We start from the raw sequence: 17,863 nt of genomic DNA, 5'->3' as shown, positions 1-17,863 counted from the left end.
TGTCTAATAATTCAAGTCACCTATATCAAACACAGCGCCAAAGGAATGACTAGAAAGCCAGAGGCTGCCTCACACACACACTAAATCTTGCTGTTAAGATGTCTAGAGAAGCCTTTTTTTGAAACAAAGCAATAAATACTGGCTTCTTGCATAAACATGTGCAGTGCTCTCATGTGTACAGCCACTGTGCTGCCTGGTATCTCACTGCTGTCTCAGGAGTGCTGCCTGTCCATCTTCCAGCATTGCAAATCTACTTTCCAACCCTTGAGTTCTGACCATTAACATGAAACCTGGCACATTCCAGCTAAATTACAAGCACTGTTAATTCCTCTAAGCACAGACTGGCATCTCAGTGTATGGGAAAGCAAATGCAGGAAGGAAAAAAATAAAAATAAAAAGGCACAGCTGAGCATTTCTGATGTTGCTGTTACCCTACACACACCATTAAGGAATCATCTACACCCCTCTGCAGCAGAAGGTTTGCAGACCTGCCAGGGAAGCCTGGCTCTAGGTGCAGCCCTTTCCTGTGGGTCAGCCTGGACTGCCAGGTCCAGCCTCCACCATGGCCTCCTGCCCTTCCCCAGCTCTGGGTTATCCTGGTTTAACACCTCTTAGCACCAAAGCATGCTGAAGGAAAGGAAAAAAAAGGGCACAGGACAAAATAACAGAGCAAAATGGTGTGGGGTCTAGAGGGGAAACTGAAGAGAGCTGAGGGTTTGTTCAGGCTGGAGAAAAGGAGACGCGGCAGAGTCCTCAGCTTCCTCATGAGGGGAAGGAGAGGGGCAGGCACTGATCTCTGCCCTCTGGTGCCCATGACAGGGAGGGAATGGCCTGAAGCTGTCAGGGCAGGGTTAGGCTGGATATCAGGAAAAGGTTCCCCATCCAGAGGGTGGCTGGGCACTGGAACAGGCTCCCCAGGGAAGTGTCCCAGCATCAAAGCTGACAGAGCTCAAGGAGCATTTGGCCAGAGCTCTCAGGCACACGGTGTGACTCTTGGGGATGGTCCTGTGCAGGGATAACAAGAGCTGGGAGTCCACGACCCTCCCAACTCAGAACCTTCTATGATTCAATTAACTGCCTCTTCCTAAGCTTTGAGTTCCTTGGTATGCTCAGGACTCGAGTTCTTCACTCGGCATGAACGTGTCAGAGCAATCTGAGCTGCTGCTGAAGCTGCACAGGGAAAGGCTGAAGGCTTCCTCAGCACCAACACACCTTTCCAGGCTTGAACACACACATGAAGCAGAGAATCAGCCACGAGCTGGCCGTGGGGCAAATGGAAAGGGTGAGGAAGTCCAGCATTTCCACTGACTGCAACCACAAGCTTCCTGCATAAAGAAATGGTGATCAGCCTGCTAAACCACCTACCCCCATGAGCTTCTTGGTTACCCTGTGTGGTCCCACAGCACCCCAGGGAGGCTCCCCTGGCTCCAGGAGACTTTCTGGTTTATAAGAAGGCAGGACAGGACCCTGAGCACACCAGCAGGTCCTGAATGTAATCTCAGACCACAACTTGAGGGCCTGAGGTCTGTGGGACAGTAATGACATGAAACCTTGTGTTGGCTGGTTGTCTCCACAATCAACAAGTCACTTTCAATCACCCAGCTGGCCTGCAGACAGACTTTCTAGCAGAGCTTGTTGTGTGAGGACAGGGGGTGATGGTTTTCATCTGAAAGAGGCTCAGTTTAGATTACATGTAAGGAAAATGTTTTTTTCCACAGTGAGGGTGGGGAGGCCCTGGCACAGGCTGCCCAGGGAGCTGTGGCTGCCCCATGCCTGGAAGTGCTCAAGGCCAGGTTGGACACAGCTTGGAGCAGCCTGGGATAGTGGAAGGTGTCCCTGCCCATGGCACGAGGGCTGGACTAATGACCTTTATAGGTGCCTTCCAACCCAAACCACTCTTAGATTCCATTCTGTGACTCCAGCTCTGCACCTCACCTGACCTTTACTGCACATCCACGTTACACTCCTGGCTGGTTAAGCACAACTCGGCCTCTTGGTGCCATCACCCAGGAGGAAGTCACTGCACCAGCAGCGTGGGCTGCTCTGAAGGACAGAAAGTGGCAGGGCTGGGTACAAAGCAGTCTCTGTGCTGACTTGCTGTGAGCACTGAACCACTCCTGACAGCAAAATGACTTTTACATGAACACACGGTACTCCACGTTTTCACACAGGCATCTGTGCTCCAAATATTTCAGTGAGCATCCAGCTGTTCTCTCTGGACCCTACTCCAACCATATGCACTGTTTACCTTTCAAATTTTATTGCTCCAAGGGAAGAGAAACCAGACATCATCTCCTCCTCTAAATGCTGGTACGCTGCCAAGCTCTCCTCCTGTCCACCGCTTGCACACTCTGGGAGCTAACGTTTTCCACAAGCCCAATAACCTATTTTTTACAGCTAATCCACTACCTGGCATCAGGTCTCCAACTGAGAAGAAGATTGTCATGGGATTATATTTTTTTTGTTAGTTTACATACTAATTATAAATGCAGAGGCTGAATTACAGCCTAGAGAGAATCAAGGACCTGCATCTGGAGTGTAGGACACCAACCCCCATGTCCTCATGGGTGTGTGACAACATGCTGAAATAAAGACAAAGCATTAATCTCTTTGTGACTGCTTCTGATGTGCAGCACTTCTGTTGAAGACTCTTTTAAGCCTTAAGCATTCCCATGTAAACAAAACCTCAAGCCGCTACAAAGTGAGCTTGTGCAATTGGAAATAAATGTTTATTTTGAAATAAAAAGAAGGCATCTGCATATATACAGACAAATCATAAGCCTTTGATCAACCCTACAAAGCATGTCTGCATATAACAAAAACTGTCAGGCTCATAACTTCCTCTGGAAAGAAAAAGAATGTGATGTCCTACACCCTACTTATTCACCAAGATTATTTATGCCCCTAAAGAGTACTCTTTTGTTTATTCAGTAACAGAAATAAATCCAAACTAAAGATCTGTAGCTGTCAGTTAACAGGGCAAGTGCTTTACAAATGAAAGCAGAAACAAGGGTGGGATAACATGGGACATGCTGCCAGTGCTGGCACTCTCACAATGTCCCAGACTTGCATCTCTTGCTTTCCTAATCCATCACAAGTAAACAGGCAACCACAAAGATTACAGGCACCAGCAGAGGATGGATATCTGTCACCACAAAGCTTTTCCCCTACCAACTGATGTTGCTTTAGCACCACCTCTTACTTTTGGGTTTGAATTCTGCCCTAGAGCACCCGTACTCCCCACTCCTTCCCTGATACACCATTCCATCCCCACAGAACCAGTGTGATCCTTGTTTGAAAGGTGCCACTGGAATTCAGGATTGGGATTAAGTAATTTCCATAACAGGAGGATACAACAGGACGCTCTTGTACTATTTGATATTACAGCAACGATGTTTGTCTACACAAGTTTTAAAGGAAGGATAAATTTAAATATCTGAAAGGCAAATATTCTAGGAAATAATATTTAGAGTGGGCCCTGTCCATTGGAGCAGCTAATGAGGATGAATAATTTACAGCTGCACTTTGGTGGCCGCTGCAGCCGAGGAGAGCAGTGCCGTGAGGAGCTCGGGGAGATGCCGACACAGCTGCTCACCAAGTGGAATAATCAGGAGCACTCCCAGCAACAGTGGTCCACTAACCTGCTTTACTTGGGTGACAAATGGAACAGGAAGCAGTGGGAGGACAAGGAATCAACAAAAAAAGAAAAAAAACTTAAAAAACCAGCATGCTCTCAGTGATGTCAGAATTTCATGCTTTTGCCGTACTGCACATTCTGCAGAGGAAAAGCAGAGCTATGCTCAGGTTTAGCCTCTAAATCATCACAGATTCTTGCTAAAGGTATCTTAGGGTCAAAAATAGGTGCCTGGTTTGGCACACTTGCATTCAGGCCTTCCTGCTGTGCCACAGGGAGCTGGGAATGACATCCTGGGAGCAGCATCCACTCATCCCCCTTGTTCTGGTAACAGTGAGCAGAAGGCAACAAACAGCTAACGAAGAAAACACACTCCAAAGAACTCTCCAGAAAGCCAAGCAAGGCTCATCATACTGCTGGGAATCCAGTATCATTTGATACCTCTCCCAGTGATGTGCACAGAACTGAATTAACAGACTGAACACTAATTTAGTACAGATGTTGCTCAGGTGGAAGGATGGTGCAGGTTTCATCAGGGGATTGCCTTGTAAAAAGATGAAGAGCATCTGGAGGAATAACACTGGCATAAAAAAACTGTCGTTACAAAGGAGACAGATGGATGAAAAAAATGTATCTTTGAACAGATTAAAGAAATCTATGTGTACAGCTAGGAATTGCCAGAAAAGACATGCTACAGTCTGGAATAACTCTCATGAAACACAGGGAGCCACAGCACCTTGCAATTGTGTCAGGGGACAGCTTTAAACAACCTCTCCCTACCATACAGCCTTGATAGGTTTTGCTTATCCACCTCTACAAGGTTTTTTCTTAAAATCACAGTCCATTTATTATCCAAAAATAGAAAAAAGCAGACAGACATAGGTGTGATTCAAAGTAGCACAGAGAGAAGGGTCACCATAATAAATAACCACAGAGTAAATGGCACAATTTAGAGCCAAGACCCTCTTCCCAGCAGCAGCACTTTGTCCACTAAAGTAGCTCAAGCAACTATCCCTTGCAAAGCTTTAAGAGTCATGCTGAAGTTAGGTTTGTTTACCCATCCACAACCACAAAATGCCTAAATACAAACCCAAAGAAAGCTGTTCATGATGGATGGCTCACCTATTACCTGCCTTGCCTAGTATTTACAACATGCCTTGGCTGGGTAGCATTTTTTTTCATTGTTTTAAAGAATTTCCAAAGTGCTTTCAGCATTCTACTAAGCAACAGGAAGCATTTCTGTCTATACACAAATTTTACAGACTGACATAGTAAGCTGCCTGCAGCAGAAATCTAAGAAATCCATTCACAAATGCCAGATCACACATCCAGCCAAGCAGAATAAGAACCAGGAACAGCCTCAGCTTTACTGTACAAAACTCCCTTGTCTTCACAATCCAATATATTATCCAAAGATTAGCTTACAATTCATGCAAGGTAAATCAAAGCCAGCTCTGGAGCTCTGCAGCGTGTGTGTGATCAACGAGATCAATTAGCAAATGGATTTTAGTTAGACCAGTCTAAAACGAGATTACACTAGGCTCATACTGGGAGGCTGGGTTTCAATAGCACAGCCCTGTAGTCTCTGTGCTGAGCTCAAAACAACACAGGAGTATCCATTGCAAAATCCATATTAAACTGGAAACAGGCAGGCCAACGGCCAGCCCTGACAACAGCTACTCCATTCCCTCCCAAAATGCAAGAACTCCAAAATGCAGGGAACCTGCTCCATCTCCTGTGACAGGGACTAGAGCAGGGTTCTGGGCATGGTTTGTGTGCAGTCAAGTACTAAAGCTGGCCTAAAGTTTCTATGAACAAAAGCAGAAGGGCTTAAAAAAGAGAAGGATTTAAGCCACAGGGATGGGAAAATGGTGTTGATTCATTTCCAGCACAAAAGGTGAAGGAATTAGTGGAACTGCTCTGCACTTAAGGGCAGGTCAGGCAGGCAGATTTAAATAGGAGTGGTTCAAAACTGTTTGGATTATATTCTCTACAGTACGGAGGAAAACACCCAACCCCTCAAAAAATCAACAGAACATTGTTCTACTGATGGAAACTGTCTTAAGCCATTGCTTTCCTTTTGTGGAGGCTTTTAAAGCATCAAAGGAGGCAGAAGCACAGGTTAAAATTCTAGCAGTGTTTAAAAGAGCATTAATATAATATCATTTTATTCTTCACCTCCTCTTGCTTTGCCAAACAAACATCACAGCACATTACAGAGCACCGTTGTAACACAAGCACTGAAAATATAGAAATCAAAATGCTGAATTATAACACTTTACAAATGAGCAACTCAAGCCCACCTTGAAATCCCAGATAACCCTAGCCAAGCCCAGGAAGTCACATTCCAACATCAGACTACAAAGTTCCATTAGCAGAGACACCATTTGCTCACACTGTCAATAATAAACTAATGGACAGAAAGAGAGAAAAAAAAAAGAGTCTTGCAATTGCTCCAGTCTCCCAATAACATTAGTAAGTTGATTTTCATCAACATTAGTAAGTTGTCTTTAAAAGTTATTATAGTCAGTTTGGCCTACACTGATAACTTCAGTTCCTCTTAGTCTGATGCTGTTGGGGAGAGAGGTTTGTGGGTGGGTTTTATAGAATTTTGCTACTTTAAAATAATAAAGCAAGACTTTCCTCTTTGCCAATGTATGTTGAGTTTTCCAAAGATAGCCCTTAGACTTTGGATCCTAGGACCATAACTTTTAGAAACCTATTCCAGGACCTGTACTTTAGAGGAAAGTGTGATTCTTTTAACAAAATCAGCACAATGAGTTGAGTGAGCTACTAAGTATCAGGTAAAATTTAAAAATTACACCTGCCTGAGCATTGCTTCCACAGTTTTCAGCTTGGAATGCACCTCTGGAGAGTTTAAGGACAGGCTGCCCCATCCCACACACACTCTCTTCAACTATTAATTATTGTAGCTGTGGTTTTAAAATTCTAATCAAAGAACAGGTGGAGTTGAGTTGAATTTTTTAAAAAATCAAATTATATTAACTACGTCACACCCCATTTCCCAGTTCTAATCAACAAAAGGAAAATAATTAATGGCCTAACATTTAGAGTGACCAGCATTACTGATGTTAGACAACTGACTACACCAGGAGCAGCACTTGCCCTCCTGCTCTATAAATATACAAAAAGCCCAGAGCCATGTTCAAAAATGAGTAATATTAACTCTGCAATAAAAATGGAAATAATAAAGGTAAGGAGGTTATAAAGCAGTCAGAAATTCACATGAAGGGCAAGAAAGTAAGGAGTGAAGCAACACAGAGGCTTCAGTACTTTAAAGACAACAAAAGGATGATACAGAAAGTAGAAGACTCTATTAAGAAATTTTGCAGAGATCATCACTTAATTAAACAAACCATTTAAAATTCAGTGAGCTTAAAACCAAACACCTTACTAGAATAATCTAGAGTAGTCAGAAGGCAATAAACACATGCAAAGAAGAAGATATACTCATGCCCACATGGGAGAGGCAGCACAGCATTCAGGGAGGACACAGAACAAAAGGATGAGGCTCTTCCAGCTCAAATCACCAGCAACAAACCAGGAACCAGTGTCTCTCCAGCACAGCTATCTCCCAGAGTGGCAGGCTCTCACAGCAAAACAAAGCTCTATTCTCAAGCAATGAAGAAATACTTCCACCACTGAATGACCTTATAAGCAAGAGGAATCCAGCTGTTGCTGTCTCAAACTATACAAAGACATTTATTGTCCCAACAAAAGAGGACAAAGAGTTCCAACAATCAAATATAGCATGCAGGCTGTGAAAGGCCAGGCATTTGCCCATCAGGATATTAAGTTTACCAATTTAGGAGGACTAAGGACAGAAAAGTAGCAGGACTACGTGTCCAGCATCCAGTGCCAAGAAAAACACAACTGTGGGTTACAATTTGCTTACCTTCTATAGAAGGGGCCTGGTCCACAGCTGCATATAGCATCTCTTTCAGAGCCTGCAAGGGAGAGGCAGAGAACAAGGAACACAGTTAGTATTAAAAGAGAAAAAAAAATTACGCTGTTTTGATATGCCTGTTTGAAAACAAAGGCAATTAAAGCCCTTTCATCCTGCAGGCTGGCACAGAAAGCTATAGTGTGTGATGTCAAGGCTATCACACATATTTCTGTTCACAAGTGAAACAGGTTCATGTTTACTGACTGCTTTGTCCAAAGCCTGTTATCCTAATAATCTATAAAATTTATTCCAACTGTACATTTCAACATCTTCCTAAGGAAAAATGTTTCCCAGTTGGTAGGACGCTAAAGGCTTTACATTGAAAAAAATGAAGAAATAACAACAAAACCTGAAGTGTTGCGTGACACAGAGGAGTTTGTCAAGGCAAATGGAGGAAAAGCAGCCTCAGGGATTTCTCATCACTGTTATATAGGATCACAAAAATACACATACATGCTAAAAGCTGAAGGCATCATGATGAAGGAGATTAGGGAACCAAGGGTGATGACCTTCTCTAGAAGTGGGAACTGAAGAGCAACATCAACACCAGCCAGAATTAATTAAGTAATCAGGTTTCAGGTCCTGGAGGCACCATGAGCTGCCTTGCAGCTCCTTTCTGGAAGCCTCTTCCCAGGCAGTTGTTGAGGTGCTGGCATTACTCCAGGCACAGGTTAAAGATTTGCTCACTCACATCCACATAAACTGAATTCTGATCAATGGCTGAGGGAACGAGGGGAGCTCAGGGGAGGGTCACAGTGAGGATCAGAGGGTGCAGCACCCCTGCTGTGGAAATAGGGTCGAGAGCTGGGGGTGTTCAGCTGGAGAAGGCTCCAGGGAGCCCTTAGAGCCCCTTCCTGTGCCTAAAGGGGCTCCAAGAGACTGGGGAAGGACTTGGGACAATGGCCAGGAATGACAGGACAAGAGGGAATGGATTCAAACTGACAGAGGGCAGGTTAGAATAAAATATTATAGGGAAAAAATCTTTACTGTGAGGGTGGAGAGGCCCTGGCACAGGTTGCCCAGAGAAGCTGTGGCTGCCCCATCCCTGGAAGTGTCCAAGGCCAGTTTGGACAGAGCTTGGAACAGCCTGGTCTAGTGGAAAGTGTCCCTACCATGGCAGGGAGTGGGAATAAGATGATCCTAAATGTCCCTTCCAACCCAAAACATTCTAGGACTTTATGAATAACCTGAGCCATAATTTTGGAACTAAAAGCCACGGGGAAGGACCTATTCCTACTGCACAGTGATTTGCTTATATAGACCTCACATCTTAATGCCCATACTGAACGTGAGTACCCTCCTCCGCCATCACAAAAAAATGACCTTATTCCCTCATTTTTGAACCCACAAAAATCTAACACAAATAAAGTAATTCAGGTCTTCTTAATTCCTTTCTATTCTGCCTGATTCTCAACATATCCCATATTTCCACAATCCTGAAACATAACAGAAGCAGAGTTGTGTGTCATAGTGCCTCGGGAGAAAACCTCCCAGGTTAAATGACAAATCCCTCAACACCCTGGAGGTAAAAACCATCAGCTCAGCAGCTGGGAGCAGAGTGCTGTTGTAACACATTGGGTAAATACAAGGTCTAAAGGACAAGTCTGTTTATCACAAGATACCCAAGGTGGCTGCCTGCACCGGCAGCTCTGGCATCTCTCAAAGGTCTGGCTCCTGAGTCCACACAGGTCTCAGCAAAGGTCACTTGCATAATTGTTTTCCCAAGTGAGCAACTGCTGGATGATCCTCATGCCAGCAGCACAGCTCTCCTCTGCTCTTGGTGCTTCTCTGAAACCCCTCAGGAGCACTGGCCACTTCAGTCCTTTTCTCCATGACTCACTGGGCAGCAGCACATGATCTGTCTCTGCACACCAAGTAGTCAAAAAATCTTCCTCCTTTTCCATCCCAGTCGTCATCCTCACCTACCTGTAACTTTTTCCATGAACCACAACCAACATGTGACACAGGATAAACAAACCAGAAGAGACAACACATTGAAAGTCACTGTAGTAACAACTCATCTCTTAACCCACCCAGAGGTAAACCCAGTGTAATTCCTATCTCTAGTTTTATCAGTCATTTAAAAAAAAAAAAAAAAAAATTAAAAAGGACAACATTGACAGTCCTGCACTAAACAATCTTGAAAGCTGAAGGTGTCAGTCCTCTCCCCATGCAGACTGACATAGCACAATCTGGCAGCTGCAGGGCAGCAGATTTTGTTACTGCTTTCCTGACCTATAAAAGTAAACCAATAACCTCAAAGTGAAAGACTCAGTGCTCCTTCACACCTAAACTATTTAGTCCTCTAGATTACAGAATTTTAGAACCGATCGTTTACAAAAGTTATCCATCACTGTCAATGTGAAACACTTAACAATTACTCTTTCTGCCCTCAAACTAAACAAAATGGGTTATTTCCCTGCTTTAGACTGCGCCAGACCTTGCACCATCAGTAAACTTGTGTAAATACATATGAGAAAAAAAAAAAAGGCAAAAAAGAAAATGAAAACGCAACTATCAGACTTTAACAGTGAACAAAAACAAGGACAAAAACCTTAAAACACTCAAAAAAAATTCCACTGTTTTAAAGGAGTCTTTCAAACCACTTAAGCTCTTCTAAGCTCCTCTGCTAGCAGCCCGAAGGACAAATAGTGAAATAGCACAACAGATTTGTGTCAGGAGGTGGCAAGCCTGGGTGTGAACTGCCTATCATGAAGCTGGGTTTGACGAGCAGAATTGGCCAGCTCCCAAAAACTGAAAGGCTGTTTCTGCAAGAGACACTGAAGGCAAGCAGGCAACCTCGGCTATCCTCTCCCCACACCCACTTCCTGCTGCAGGTGGTGTCTGGGAGAAATGATGCTCGAAACTTAGCAACCTGTTTCTCTTCTGCAACAGCAGAAGGACTTAAAACCTGGGGTTTTAAGGACTTCAAACCTTGAAAAAAGGGAAGGGAGGTCACCTGCTCACACCTTTACCCACCTCTCCCATGAACTCTGCACCTGTAATAACTGTTCTGCTCCTCCTCCCTCCACAGTTGTTGGGATGTCAAAGGTATTATGTGCTTTTTCTACAAAAATACCATCAGTTTACTGCAGAGAAACAAATTCAGGCCAGATTAACTGCAACCAAACAGCCATCTGGCAACTGTACAAGTGAGTTGTACAGTTCCATCAGCTGGATGTGCAGATCCACATTTACATTTAGAAGTCTGAGCAATGCTCTCCTCCTGAAAGAAATCCAGAGAGGGACATGAAAGCAAAGGAACCCAGGAGGGTTTGTGGATAAACAGAGGACTAACAGCCCCAATATTTCCCTGCATCAAAAATGAGCATTATATGCAGCAGAACACACACCCAGCCAAAAAAAAAGAGCATCAGCTGAAATTCATGCAAGTTACCTGAATTTGTTCAGTGCTATGCAGAAATGACAATTCAGTCATCTGACACAAAAAGTTGGGATTGTGTTTGTCTTCATGTTTTTCTTGTTTTCCATTCTTTCCATTTTTATATTTTTCCAAAGGAACTGAGGGGTAAATGAGTGGCCCAGAACTTTTAAGGCAAAATGAACACTGAAGCAGTGCATATCACAGCTGCAGTTTAACAAGCTAGGAAAATGTGACTCACTCTACAGAAGAAAATGCACTGCCAGAGCCCCTAAAACAAGGTGAGCAAAAGCCTTTCACTGCTGCTGCCAGGGTGAGGCACATCCACATCATTTCATGCGATCTTTAGAATGGAAATTTGGAATAGAAAGCCAAATCAAGTCCATCATGGCTTAAATCTCCACGTTCATGTTTGCTCAGTCATGGTAAATGTCTTTAGGAAAAGCTGAATGAAGCAGAAGAGCATTCACTGCCATTTTCCCTTTTTTCTGTAAGCCTAGCGCGCTTTCTCAAAAAGCTTAGATGTAAAGTAATGGTCACTGCAGAGCTTTTGCTGAAAGAAAATAAGAATCTAAATCACACTTATCAAACTATATCTTACTCTTACCTGTTTAAAGAAAATGAATGTTTTTTTCTCTCACCCTGACTACCAGCCCTAAGCCCAGGCAACTTCCATGCTTCCCACAAGCACACTTAGAATACTTAAACTGATTATTTTTGGAGGGAAAGAGCATGTGGATGGAGCATGGTAAGAAGTTCTGAGCACTCTCAAAGATTGTTAAAGATCACCTGAAAGTAAAACTACATTTTTAGGTATTGAAAACACAACAATCCCACTCCCCTTTCTGAGGCTATCCCAAACAGATTACACCTGGTCTGACAGGCAAAGCTCACTCCAAATCCCATCGAAGGATCTCACAGGTTACCTGGGTCCTGCCCCACTCCAGGAATCACCTGCTCTCCAGTGGAAATAACTACAAACACCAGAGGAGAAAATTAAGATGAGTGCATGCAAGTTTTATGATACAGAACGACTTAGAAAAAGCAATTTCTGCATCATCTTTTAGTCCTCTCATGGGCAACAGCTTCAAAATGAAAAAGAGCAGGGTTAGATCAGATATTAGGCAAAAAATCTTCCCTGAGGGTGGGCAGGCCCTGGCACAGGGTGCCCAGAGTAGCTGTGGTTGCCCCTGGATCCCTGGCAGTGTCCAAGGCCAGGATGGATGGGGCTTGGAGCAACCTGGGATAGTGGAAGGTGTCCCTGCCCATGGCAGGGGATGGAACAGGATGATCTTTAAGGTCCCTTCCAACCCAAACCATTCCAGAATTCCGTGATCTTGAACGTGACATCCTGGAAACAGGAAGAATCTTTTCAGAGTTAAAAACCTGCCCAAGAACATCTCTCACTCTGAGAGGGTGGTTCCTGAATTAATTAAGAAGAAAAAGACAAACTGTGAAGTGAAGAAACAATATAACACTATTTAATACACAAATAATGCTTTCAAATGTTACTGTGACACCTTCTATAAGCAGCACTGCACACAAGTAACGCAGGCAAAGTTTAACCTCAGATTTCTAATCGACACCTGGGAATTTTTCTGGACAAAGGAGGGCTGGGTGCTTTTTGCCTCAGGTACAATCAACAAGTAAATGGAGGTAGTGCTGGGCTTTTGTGCACTGCACCCACTCGACCACCAGTTACTGAATAATAAATGCCAGGCTATTCCATCACTGTAATATGCATGAGCAGGAGGCTGACTCACACCCAGCCAGCTGCAACAAGGCAAACAAAGAGTTTGAAAGTTGTTACCGAAAGGGAAGGTGAGGTTTGGGTTTTCCTTCACTCCACATTAAGCTGTCTATCCAAGGAGGAGATTACTTGTGATTAGAAAGAGTAACAACTTGAAGGAAGTTGGTTTTACCGAAATCTAAATTTCAAAGTGGGCTGGAGGAAGGGAGAATGACATAATAATAGTGCCCTAGTTAAAACAGCTGAAAATTAACCTCCCATAATGAAAACAGTGGCCGAGGAGCAGCAGAGCTCTTCACACATTAATCGAGGTGTCGTAGTTCACTGGGTCTCCTTCCCCTCTCCCCACAGCTGCTTGCTCAGCATGCAGCCAGATCTTTCACCCTTTTAGTTCCCCCTCCAACACACCTCCAAAGCTGCTCTTAGGAACATATCCAAGTTTTCTTGTTTCAGGAGCAGAAGACAACTCTCACAGGGATAACCCATTAGAGGCACGATGCAGAACTAAGCTGGCCCTCTCTTTTATCAAGACAATGGTTTTCCTCCTCCTCCAAGACTGATGGCATCATTTGGCCATCTAGCTCTCCACATCATTCAAGGAGATCACAATATTGTTGTAAAGCCAAATCCAACTGCAGCTTTTATTTAAACATCCCTTCCTCTGCAGTCAGGTAAAGGAAAACAAAGGAAGAGTGAAAAGGGTAGATATAAACTTCTCAAGCTCAACATTACAACAAAGCAAGCTAAGATAAATGTGGTTTTCCTTGCAAATGCAGGCAGATTAACATGGACAGCATAAATAAATTGCTATTATAGTTTCAGGGAGAAAATACAGGCCCTCAAACAATAACAAATGTTGCGTGGTTTTAACTGAGTCAATCAGTCAAGAAGTTTTGCTGATCACGGCTGTCCTATAATCAGCTTTCCGTTGTCAAGATTTAATTATTACTTGTGGAAAAGACATCGCTGGCACCTGCCACTTTTACTGCTGACACTGACATAGGAAATGGTTTTACTACAAATAACCACCCCCAGCCCTGTCCAGTTCCAACCAAGCCCAGAATCGGTGTGATAAATCTGAAACGAAGCAATCAGCGTTGATTTAGCAAGGCTGGCGTGATAAAGCCCAAAAAAAGCCGTGTTCTGCAGATAATTCACGATTAATGCAGCAGAACTTGCTGCAAACAGTGCTCACAAACGCCCCGACTGGAGTGTGAAACCGCGAGCTGCAGAGCCTTACTTAAAAACCATCATAAAACGGGAGCTGACAGGGGTCTGGAGCCCTGCTTTGGGGGGCTTGGGGGAGTTATGGGGGTTCAGAGCCCTGTTTTGGGGGGCTTAGGGGAGTTGGCAGGGGTCTGGAGCCCTGCTTTGGGGGGCTTGGGGGAGTTATGGGGGTTCAGAGCCCTGTTTTGGGGGGCTCGGGGGAGCTGACAGGGGTCGGGAGCCCTGCTTTGGGGGGCTTGGGGGAGTTATGGGGGTTCAGAGCCCTGTTTTGGGGGGCTCGGGGGAGCTGACAGGGGTCGGGAGCCCTGTTTTGGGGAGCTCGGGGGAGTTATGTAGGTTCGGAGCCCTGTTTTGGGGGGCTCGGCGGAGCCCACAGCGGTGCCGGTGGCCCCGGCAGGGCAGGGCGGGCGCCGGGAGCTGCCCAGCCCGGCGGGATCGCCCTTGGGAGGCCGGGAGCTCTCAAAGTCACCGGGAACCGGGGCTGAGCGGTGCCGAGCGTGTGCCCCGACCTCCGTCCGCCGGCAGGGCGGTGATTAATTCACTAATTACGGAGCCGGCCAGCCGAGGGGAGCCCGGCGCCGCAGCCGCAGCCTCCCCGCGCTGCCGCTCCTTCAGCACCGCGGCACGGCGGGCACCGGCAGGCGCGGGGGCCCGGTGCCCGCAGCCCTGCCCGGGGCCGTACCTCATACTGGATGTACTGCTTCCGCCACTCGGGGGTGATGTGCGCCGCGAGGTGCTCGGCGAACTTCATCCTGCCGCCGCCGCCGGCGGGCCGGGGCGCGCCGGGACCGCACCGGGACCGCACCGGGACCGCCCCGGGACCGCCCCGGGACCGCCCCGCGGGGAGGCGCCGTTACCGCGCTCGCCGCCAGGGGGCGCCGCGGCTGGAGCGGGTTCGGGGCGCGGGAGCGGCGCCCGCGACCCCCGGGATGGGCGGGACAGCCCCGGGAATGCGGGCTGGGATGGGAGAGATGGGACGGGAACGGGAACGGGATGGGAAAGGGGAATGGGAATGGGATGGGAATGGGAAAGCAAATGGAAATGAGAATCGGAATAGGATGGGAATAGGGGTGAGATGGGGGTGGGTTGGGGATGAGGTATGGTGGGATGGGATGGGAACAGGAATGGGAATGGGGATAGGAAAGGGAATGGGATGGGAATGGGAAAGCAAAGGGAAATGAGAATGGGAATAGGATGGGTATCGGGGTGAGAGATAAATGGGGATAGGGGTGAGATGGGGGTGGGTTGGGGATGAGGTATGGTGGGATGGGATGGGAACAGGAATGGGAATGGGGATAGGAAAGGGAATGGGATGGGAATGGGAAAGCAAATGGAAATGAGAATGGGAATAGGATGGGAATAGGGGTGAGAGATAAATGGGAATAGGGGTGAGATGGGAATGGGATGGGGGTGAGATGAGGGTAAGATAAGCTAGGGAGGAAATGGGAAAGGGATGGGATGGGAAGGGAATGGGAACGGGAAAAGAGTAGAATGGGACGAGATTTGCATGTCATAGGCTGTGGAAGGGATGTGATGGAAAGGGAGTGGGGTGGAGATGGGGTGAAATGGGAAGGGAGTGGGAAGGGGAGAAGTGTAGCAGGGAGAGTGGTGGGCATGGGGGAAAAGAAGTGGCAGGATGAGGAGAAATCAAGGAGAGGAAAGACAGAGAACAGACAGGGGAAAGAGTAGGAGAAAGTGCAGGATTGAGGCAGGAGGGAAGCTGGTCTGACAGGCCACAAAAGACCAGGAGAAAGGGAAAAAAAGATAAGAGGGGAAAAGAAAAGGGGTGGGAGGGGAACAGGAAAATTTTCCAAAAGCTGCGTGATCTCCACAGCCTTTGCTGTTGTCCTGCCCCCAGGCTGGGACAGGGGGAGCAGGGAGTCCAGGGCAGCTCTTGGAGCAAACTCATCAGCACAGGGCCGTGCCTGCCCTGAACAGACACCCCTGGGGCTGGGAATTTGGTACCCACTGGATCATGGCCCGAGGGACCAAACTGGAGCTGCAACCCTTGGTAATCCCAAGGAATTCTCAGTCACCTGCCCCTCCCCACTTCCTTGCTTTTGGAATTTGGGATAATTTTGGTTTCCTTGAAGCCCCCCAACCTTTGGTGTGACAGTTTCCAGCTTTTTCCCACCCTCTCAGGGCCGATGCCATCCCCTGGGCAGCAGCAGCAGCTGGAGCATCCCTCCCTCCCCCTGATCCCCGCAGGGCTCGTTTGCAGCTGAGATTTACGGGGGTCCTGTCCCAGGATCCCCGGGCATCCGTGATTTGCGAGGGCTGAGATTCGCCTGGCTCTCGCTGATACCATCTCTTAATTATGTTTGCGGCGAACCCTTTAACGAGCAGAGCTTTGGTGCCCTTGCTGCGACACTTCACAGCAAGCACAGCTTGACTTCACATTTCGCAGGTCACCGGCCTGTCAGTGCCTCACCTTGGCATTGTTGTCGCCCCGGGGCTGAGCCTGCTGCAGCCGCCAGCAGCTGGCACATTACAGCCCCGACCGACCCTTCGAATGCTCCCGGAGAGAACTTGCAGCAGGGGGGCAGAAAAGGGGATTAAGAGATAAATATTCTCTTTGTTATTTGCGGGAAGCATTGCCTGGAATACGTGCTGGGGTGTATAATAAATTAATGTCTTCTGATACGACAGCTGGCAAATTTTGTGATGGAAAGGAAACAGCGATCCCCCCCACCCACTTATCTTTATTTCTTTTATATCAATAAATGCTATTTTTTTGTCATCAAACGAAGACAGATGGTAACAGGGGAGGCAGAGCAGACGCTGGGTTCTTTGCTCACCATTGCCCCGTAGAAACAGCTCCATTCAAATATCTGATTGGCAATCCCTGCCTCCGTTATCAGACACCCCTTGGGACCACACTGAGCATCCTAGTGTTTCATTGCTCTGCTGGGACCTGGGGCTTTCCAACTCCTCTAAAGGTTTCAAAACTCGCAGCTCTGCATATCCAGGCTGGTGGGAGGAAGGCAGGAAGGGAGAGAGGGCAAGGAGAAGCCGTAAATGAAAGAGAAAAGGCCACCACTCTTCATTCCCTCTATGGCCTTCTGCCTACAGCTGGGTAGAGGCTAGGCAGGGGGAATCCAGGCAGCATTGTGGAGGGATGCTAGTCCCAAAAAAATCCTAGTTTTGGGTCTGGATCTCTGTCCCCACAGCTCAAGTTTGGATCCCAGTCTCTGTACCTTGGGTCTGGATCCCACTCCCCATACCTCCTTTGCACCAGGCTGCCACATTTTCCTCATCTCTCTCTTTCTCTTTTTTTTCCTGAAAGAGTTTGCATTGTGATTTCCCCCGTGCTGTTGTAGTTAAGGGGGAAAAAATCATAGAAGCAATGTTATTTGCATTTTGAAACCAAGCAAGGAGAAGCCGGAGTGGGCTTTCCGCCAGTGCAGTCTGGCACTTGCTTTGTTGGGAGCATATAGAATAATTTATAAATAGCATGGTGGGATTTTTTAAAAATATATAATTATACTTTTAAAGCTTCTGCATCACTGGGGAAAAGGAGTCTTCAAAAAAAAGCTTTAGAAAAAAGAGTCTTGCTGAGGGAAAATTTCCTTTACTGGCATTCATAAAATCACAAAGAGGAGGGTTTTCCATTGCAGGAGACAATGCAGGAAACCTGTGGACCTCCTCCCACCTTCTCCCCAGGCAAAAGAATTTTAAGAGGGGCTGAGTTTGGCATAGGAGGAAATGCTTTAGGAGCACAACCTTCCTTGGCCCATGAGCAGAGCAGGATTTGCTGAGCCTGGACCGGGGGGTCAGGGGGCTTGGTGTGATTTACAAAATTCCCTTGTTGTTTAACATCAGCAGGATCTGGGAAGATAAAGTCAACTCTCCACTAAACCAGGAAAAATTATGCCCAGTCCCAGGGTTTTGGGAGCAGCAGCA

General features: G+C 46.5%; 1 protein-coding gene across 2 annotated transcripts in view; it reads right to left on the bottom strand.

Annotated features, from left to right (window-relative positions):
• The window catches only part of XPR1 (xenotropic and polytropic retrovirus receptor 1), a 109,791-nt gene extending 95,042 nt beyond the window's left edge, over window positions 1–14,749 (bottom strand). For both annotated transcript variants that reach the window (XM_039730321.1, XM_039730322.1), the window contains exons 1-2: window positions 14,643–14,749; window positions 7,551–7,602 (exon numbers count right to left, since the gene is read on the bottom strand). In XM_039730321.1, coding sequence (XP_039586255.1) covers window positions 7,551–7,602; window positions 14,643–14,711 — 121 coding nt within the window. In that variant the 5' untranslated portion in view covers window positions 14,712–14,749. The remainder of the gene's footprint in view (window positions 1–7,550; window positions 7,603–14,642) is intronic.
• Window positions 14,750–17,863: the final 3,114 nt, after the last annotated feature.

The sequence above is a fragment of the Passer montanus genome, unplaced genomic scaffold, assembly GCF_014805655.1.
Source record: "Passer montanus isolate IOZ18808 unplaced genomic scaffold, ASM1480565v1 scaffold71, whole genome shotgun sequence".
In the NCBI taxonomy this organism is placed as follows: domain Eukaryota; kingdom Metazoa; phylum Chordata; class Aves; order Passeriformes; family Passeridae; genus Passer; species Passer montanus.
The sequence above is the reverse complement of the archived record's forward strand: the minus strand, read 5'-3'. Positions and strand labels throughout refer to the sequence as shown.